Source organism: Ascochyta rabiei, chromosome 2 (genome assembly GCF_004011695.2).
Source record: "Ascochyta rabiei chromosome 2, complete sequence".
Lineage (NCBI taxonomy): Eukaryota > Fungi > Ascomycota > Dothideomycetes > Pleosporales > Didymellaceae > Ascochyta > Ascochyta rabiei.
Genome location: NC_082406.1, coordinates 1141595 through 1149350, shown reverse-complemented (window position 1 = coordinate 1149350; position 7756 = coordinate 1141595). Strand labels below are relative to the sequence as shown.

The 7756-nt window shown below is 40.9% G+C and overlaps 2 protein-coding genes across 3 annotated transcripts, besides 9 other annotated features; one reads left to right on the top strand and one right to left on the bottom strand.

The window, feature by feature from the left end:
- Positions 1–710: part of a mobile genetic element that runs on past the window's edge.
- Positions 1–710: part of a long terminal repeat that runs on past the window's edge.
- Positions 1–7756: part of a mobile genetic element that runs on past both edges of the window.
- Positions 713–760: a tandem repeat.
- Positions 1904–1940: a dispersed repeat.
- On the bottom strand, positions 2401–3034 carry EKO05_0001299 (uncharacterized protein; the record flags this gene model as incomplete). 2 transcript variants are annotated; one of them, XM_059635643.1, is made up of 2 exons in its annotated part: positions 2401–2785; positions 2829–3034. In XM_059635643.1, the coding sequence occupies 2 exons, from the start codon at positions 3032–3034 to the stop codon at positions 2401–2403; spliced, it is 591 nt and encodes a 196-aa protein (XP_059491626.1). The 2 variants fall into 2 exon arrangements, with proteins under 2 accessions (XP_059491626.1, XP_038802055.2); XM_038944944.2 differs by having other exon boundaries at positions 2401–2777; positions 2941–3034.
- Positions 3357–5490: a mobile genetic element.
- On the top strand, positions 5589–7504 carry EKO05_0001298 (uncharacterized protein; the record flags this gene model as incomplete). The annotated part of the gene is made up of 3 exons (XM_038937519.2): positions 5589–6080; positions 6138–6516; positions 6570–7504. 3 exons carry the CDS (start codon positions 5589–5591, stop codon positions 7502–7504), a joined length of 1806 nt encoding a protein of 601 aa, XP_038802054.2.
- Positions 7619–7728: a mobile genetic element.
- Positions 7728–7756: part of a long terminal repeat that runs on past the window's edge.
- Positions 7729–7756: part of a mobile genetic element that runs on past the window's edge.

Here is a 7756-nt window from a genome sequence, read left to right as displayed (position 1 = left end):
TGCAATTACTTCTAAGAACATCTAGGGAGGGTTCTAAGGTGCTAGATTAGTCCTATTTAACCTAGACCGGGTTATAATGGCCCTTAATGTGAAGTTGCGCACTCTATCACTACTACTACCTGTTAACAACAAGCTCTGGCAGTCGCAAACCCCAAGCAACACCCTTAAACTTAGGTCGTAATTAATGCTTATAAAGATAAGGATTTAGAGGTATATAGATAGTTCGCCTACCTCTATAGTTAAGGCGTTTAAGAAGGTAGCAAAAGGGGCAGTAATAATTACGTATAAGCTAGTGTTGGCGCAATAGGAGATTACTTAGCTTTAAGATGCTAATAAGGCAGCCACACAACAAAAATTACATAAAAGAAAGCAAGTTTAGGTAGAAGGGACCCTAATAGTTAAGGATAGCCTATAATTAACAACTCTAAAGGAGTTTAGGGCGCGTAGTAATAGGAAGAAGGTAAAGAAGCAGGTGTGCGCTAAAGGAGGTGAGCCCTCCTAAAGACGCTGTGGACAGTGCAATCAGACAGGACACAACGCGCGAACGTGTCAGAAAGAGGTAGAAGTAGTTTCTAAATAGTATTACAGGCCATACTGCACTTTACAGCACTAAACTAGGTTGTTTTGGGCCATAATAGGGTGGAGTTTGGTGGGGGCTTGGCAAAAGTGAGCGGCTCGCCCGTTGAGCGGCTCGCCTGTGGGGTACGTTATCTTATAAGTATACTTATAATTTATAGACTAGATTTATATAATTAGTAATATCCTAAGCTAAATAACGTTGTAATAACATGTTAGCTAATAGATAATTTTTAAAGGTTTAGATTAATACAGAAATATATAGTGTTTAACCTCTTCTTCTACCTAGCATAAAAAAACTATACCGGTTAACATAAGAATTAACTAGTTTAGTTTCTCCTTCTTAGTCTTTAGATAGAATAGTTAACTAGCTTAACAGTTAGTATAAAGCTTCTTAAGAAGCCTGTACTAGTGTAGCGCGTAATAGTAGATTACTTAAACAACTTTTTAATAGTTTAGAGTTTTAAGTATTATATTAAACGTAAACCTCCTAGACAGCTTATACATAACAAGGCTATCTAGCTCTACTATGTACTTCTTAACAGAATGCTTCTCTTACTAGAGCTAATACCCTATAAGGTTATCTATAGCTGTCTTTATAACTCTTTGCTATTAGTCTAACTAGCTATACTGCTAGTAATACACTATTATGCTCTAATTATGCATTTATATACTAACTAACGCGTAAATAAACTCTTTAAACAACTACCTAGTCTTTTAGAGGGTCTAAACTATAAGATTTAAATTCCGCTTGGATATAAGGTATAGTCCTTACAATATTAAGCCTTAAGTTAACAGTTCTATAGTTAATAGACCTGCAGTTAACAGACCCTTATTTAACATATTATTAGTTGCCTGTTATAGCTTACGTCCTGTACTAAGAATATAACTTTTTTTGTACCTAGTCTGTATAATAGGTGTCTAAAGATTAGGGTTAAAAGTAGGTATACAGCAACGCTAGGAGAGTAAAGAGAAGTAGATAATAGGCGCATTAGAAAGTAGGCTTAATAAAGCAAGTTTGTATTATAACAGCAAGTGTTCTAAAGATAGTAACAGGGCTACGTTACTTTAAGAGAGTAATAAGAGGTTGTTAGTTAGAAGGTTAGAGAGATGGGTAGATAGGGCAAATAGGCAACACACTAATAAGCACCCTAATAATAGTAGTAGTAATGAGTTTTTTATATAACATTGTTAAATAAGTACTTTTAAACAGTAGTAAAATAATAGTTTTAGATATAGTAAAGGTGTAAAAGTACTCTATTAAAGGTAGGATGCCTTGTTCTGTAAAGCCAAATTAGATTTATACTAAATAAGGTTCTATTTTCCTTTAGACGCTCTATAGAGCTTTACTCTATTTACCTCTAATTAGTTTATATAGTTCTAGATAGTCTAAGACGTTTTAAGATACTGCTAGAAAGTTTAATTAGGTAATCTAGCCTGAATTTGTTAGTTAGACAGGGTTACGTAAGCTCTGGAGAGTGTCTAATTTATAAGATAAGAAGAATCACCCTGTTCGTTTTGCTTGCACATATCACGTAATAAATACTATAGCTAAAGCTCAGTAGTGATCGTCTGCATTCCCAACACTGCTGTGATTTGTGCGAGCCCCGTTGCTGAAGTCTGTTAGGGAGACATTGTTAATGTACATATGTGCCTTTTTTTTTCCTAGAAGAGTTTGCACGGCCTTTTTAAGAAATAGTTCATAGAATGCTATACCAAGCAAAATTCTTTCCATTTAATTGCTAAACTGTTCTGAGTAAGGCCCCATTTCGTACAATTTTGGAAATAGGGTTAAAATAGAGATAGCGTGTTGATTGTAGAGATTCAAACCCTGAGATTATTCTTGAACTGTGCTTCTAGATCTTCTAGACCCTCCTTTGTAGCACCTTGCTGAGTGTCGACATCGGCAGTGGAAACAACACGATGAGGATCTTTTTTCGCTAGATCTCGGAGGGTCTTGCTCTCTGCATTGGAGTTGATCTGCAGATGGAGTCGGAGTTTGTTTGGTTGTCCGTGGACCGCTTCCCCCTTGTCAACGCGGACTCCATACTTGGCGTCGTTTTTAGCGTTCCTGGCGGGGTAGACACGACCTCCCGCACCGTCTGCACTTGGATTGAGAAGGCGGGACATTGCGGATTTGCTCTTCGCAGCATCGTCGAATAGCTTCTGGATAGCCTTTTTGACCGAGTTGGACATTGTATCTATAGCTCTGATATGTCAGACATAGCTTACTCAACATCGGATTTGCATACAAGATAGAACTTCTCAAGGGGGTTAACTTTGGTGGTGGAGGTACAATACTTGGTATACTGTTCTTGTCTTTGACTTGATTACAACTCTGTCTGGATCGAGCTCCTCTTATACCTTTTCTATCGAGTTTCTGAACCGGGAGATTACTCCAGGACGCCTGTGCCGCTTTCATCGCCAGTGTTGCCGTCAGGAAACTTGATCTCGGCATTGCTTCGAACACTGATGATACGTTTATCGAAGCGCCAGCTGCCTACGCGACAGTAATACATTGCGGCGCTAAAATTGTGGCGAAGCTGGCTCTCCTCATCTCACCCTATGGAGCTTCGATGTGGTCCATTAGTACGAAGCAACATTGATAGAAACAGATAACGTCTCAGCAACAGACACGCCCTGCGGATACCACTGATTTGTGGGATTATATGAACATACGCGCAGTCTATTTATGTATCGTTTGGTGTTTCTGTTACTATTCGCTGATCGGGCTCTTTCTTGGTCGGCGCGTGGCAGCGGGTGACGTTCAGCCAAGGCGCCTACCGTGTCCGTGCGCGCAACGACCGGAGTCGCGCAACAACCGAATCATCACAACTACACTATACTTTAACGCATTGTAACCTAACAACTATAGCAGCTATTAACAAAGCGCTTACAGTAATTAATGTCTTAAAACTAGGCGAAAAACTTATATATCAGCATTTTACTACTAGGTTTAGCGTTAACTACGTAACTCTAGCTTAGAGACATAAGCACGTTTAGGACTCCTAGGAGACTAAGGATATTAACTAGCAACGTTTAACGCTATAACAGGAGATAGAGCTTATAAAGTACATAGAGTTACTTAGTACTTGTTACTTACCACCTACTAGAGAGATAATCCAGAATTTTACGTTGCTAGTAGCTTAAAATCCAGTTAGTAAGAGCTAGGTTACCTACTTTATTAATAAGTACTCTATCTATCTTATCTTGTGTTACTCTACTAGGATAGATTAACTATATTATAATACTAATTCCTATAATAAATATATGCTCTACTTTAACCTGCTATAGCATAAAATCTCTAAATACTCTATTAAGGGTTGCTATATATATAATATAGATAAGAAGGGCTTTATAATTAGTATTATAGGCAGGATAAAACATGTGTTTAGCAAGCGTATGTAGATAAAGGGAGAGATTAAAGCATCTATCTAGGATAGTAACTAAGCTTAGTAGACGCTTATAGCGTGTGTGTGTAGTAATAGAATAGTACTACTACTAGGCATTATCTATAAGTTAGCTAATGCTAGTATTAAATTAGACTAGGTAGCTAAAATTAAGCTAGGAAAACACTCTATAATAGTTACATTATCTTTCTTAGGGTAGACAAATAGGGATATAGGCCTTACCTAGCTTAAGCAGGTGTTTAATTGCTACACTAAGGAGAAAGCACAAAGAAAGTAGAGGCTTTTAATACTAGATAGCTATATATCCTACGTAATAATAGACTTTATTAAGTACTATAATAACTACAAGATCCTCCTAGCTATCCTTCCCCCTTACTTAACCTAAACGCTCTAGCTGCTTAATATAGTGCTGTTTAAGCCTCTATTAACAGCGTACTTAAAAGTAGTTATAACATACATCTATAAGGCTTAAAAAAACGCACCTATTACTAGAGTAGACTTCTTCTACCTATTCTAGCTAGCGTAGATGTGTAGCTTTACTAAAAAGCTAATACTTAAGTCCTTTAAGGCAACAGGTATCTATCTACTTAATCCTAACATTATCCTCTACTACTTTGTTAAAACACTAGAGAGCTTATATTTAGATAGGTCCTTATTATCTGTTTATAGCAATAAGGATTAGCTTAAAATAGAGACGTTGTTGCAGCGTGTGGTTAAAAACTAGAGTAAGAGTAACATTAAAAAGATAAGACAATTAATCTACTATATCTTAGTTAAAACCTTACTCCTCTAGTATAAGATAGATAGCCTTAAAAAGACTCTAAAGACGCAGAAGAAGCATAAAAAGAAGAGCAAAACCTTAGACTTGCAGTAACAGCAGAAGTACTATAGTAGTGCAGTGTTCTAGTTACCTAGAAAGGTTAATAAAGCACGCTTCTGTAAGCAAGTTAGATAATATAAGGAGAAGGAGGAGAGGCTTAGAAAAGCTACTAGTAAGGAAGTAGCAGCTGCTAAGAAGCTAGTTAAGGAGAAGGAGAAGGAGGAGAGGCGTGTAGCGTAAGAGGCAGCTAAGGTGGTGCGTAAGAAGGAGAAGGCTAATACAGCAAATTAGAAGGCTAAACAGAAAGCTAAAAAGCAGCATTAATAACAAGAGCTTAATACTGTAAAAGCTATATAATTACCTTAAAAGGGTAAAAGGACAGCTTTATAAGCAACCTAGCTAAAAAAGCGTTAAAAACGTGGTCCTAGGGATGATGTTGGTGGTCGTAGTCCCCTATCGCCGTCCCTAGCTCCCCTACTCAAAACCACATCACGTGGCCGCAACGTTAAGTTACCAGCCAAATTTAAATAGTACATCTTTTTTGCAAGTAATTAATTAGTACTACACTACAGAATCATAAAATAATAGCTGTTGTGGGTGGCTCTATAGCCTTATCTAATTTTGAGCGTTAAGGTGGTTTTCGGTTGTTGCGCGACTCCGGTCGTTGCGCGCACGGACACGGTAGTGGCATTGATCGTCAAATAGCGCGCCTACGCGCGCGCCAGCACAGCTCGACATTATCTCGCGACGCGAAGTGTTTCTCTGCCTCGATCGCATTCAGTATGGCACTCCTTGCTGCCTCAGCTACTGTTTATCGAGCGTCTACCTCGAATGCGATTCTAAAATCCTTATCAATTAGTTGGTTTCGCCGACAGCTCTTTAATTATTCTCAGTTCGCGACGTTAGCTCAACCAACTTCGTCCTCACTACCGCATTCCAGGCAGTACACTATGACTTCCCACGACGTCGACATCTCTCGAGACTGCGATGTGGAGCAGTTTTACAATTATACCTCGGGTCGGTGGCTCTGGAATGAGAAGTATCAGCTTGCTCGACGTTACGTTAAGTTCGACCTGTCAGGACTCCTCCAAGTCTCAGCGCAAGCAATCGGAGCTCGCTCTTGCGTTAAGGTTGAAAAACTGCCTGAAGGAAACTTCAGCAAGGTCTTCCTGATTACCATGGACGATGGCCGAGAATTAATTGCCAAACTACCGAACCCGAATGCTGGACGGCCGCACTTAACGACAGCCAGCGAAGCCGCCACTATGGACTACGTACAGGCTCCCTGACCCATTACAACTGATAACTGCTGACAATTAGTTACGTCGCAGGTGCGAAACGTCCTTAATATCCCAGCGCCCCGGGTATATGGCTGGAGCTCCTCGACCGACAATCCCGTCAAAGCAGAGTACATCTTGATGGAGCGCAGTGGAGGGGTGGAGTTGGGCAAGATATGGCATGAAGTATCTTGGGAGGAGAGACTTGAGGTTGTCAGGGCCTTAGTCGGGTACGAGAAAGCCTTTGTGTCTGCCAATTTCCCCATGTACGGGAGCTTGTATTATGCGAAGGATCTACCTACCCCGAGCCCAAGTCAACACCTTGACTCAGTCAACTCGACAGACAACGGAGAAGCCTTTGTAGTTGGCCCAACAACTAACAGAGCCTTCTTTGATCAAGGAAGAGACTCCGTCGAAGTAAATCGAGGGCCGTGTAAGTTCCCTTACCTCTGCTGTCATGTTCATCTCAAGCTGATTAGATAACAGGGCCTTCACTTGGCGAATTTATCCATTCTCGCGCCGCCCGAGAGCTAGCGTGCATTGATAAGTTCTCGTCGTATCCTGCCCAGCAAGGGTTATTCAGCGGCCCCAACCAATACCATCCAACCAGAGCGCTGAAGATCGCAGTCCTCCAGGATTATCTGAAAGTCGCAACCCATATTCTGCCCAAAGATGTCAACCTATCAAAGCCTACTTTATGGCACTCTGATCTGCATGGTGACAACATCTTCGTTGACCCTTCCCAGCCGACAAAAATCCTTAATATCATCGACTGGCAAGCGGTTAACATTTCCCCGCTCTTCCTCCAAGCACGCCACCCTTCGCTCATCGAGTTCGATGGGCCAATACCAGAAGGCTTGAAGCCCATAACACTACCCGATGGCTTTGATGACATGAGTGAGGAGGCACAACATCAAGCTAAGAACCTTCGAGCTGCTCAATCTCTCTATAAGCTTTATGAGATACTAATGCTCAGGCAATGTCCAGAGATTGCTCATGCGTTGCACTTTCGAGAAACCCTACACGGTCAAATTACTGGACTGGCAAGCTCAATCTTCAGTGATGGAGAGCCAGTCCTCCAGGGAATGCTCATCCGACTTCAAGACGAGTGGACCACGTGTGTTGGGTCTTCTATACCGTGCCCTCTTTCCTTCAATTCTAAGGATAGGACCCAGCAGCAATGTCTCGAGACAAGTTGGAGCCAGGGTGTTGAGCTAATGCATGAGATTCTGACCGAGATTGGTGCATACCAGGGATGGGATGGTTGGGTCAATCATGACAACTACTCCGTGTACAAGGAACGGTTGGCCCGATGTCGCGAGGACTTTCTCAATCGCTATGCAAAAACCGAAGAGGAGAGAAGTCAATGGATCCAAGCTTGGCCGTTTGAAGACAAAGCACATCCGGCAACTTGTTTGTGAGTTCTTCGTCTATCAATACTTCTGGAAGAACGTCATGTTTTGTCTTGGCTGGGTATAGCATAGAATACAGTACTCTAAGGCCAATAGTGAAATACTGATTTACGTAATCTTGATTTGATTTGATTTAATTTATAAGTTTAACGTCCTGTGTGAGTCCAAGACTATATAAGACGAGAGCAGTTAAGCTACTCTAGTAATTTAAGGAGCGCGATTGTAAAAGGAGATAACGTACCCCACGGGCGAGCCGCTCAA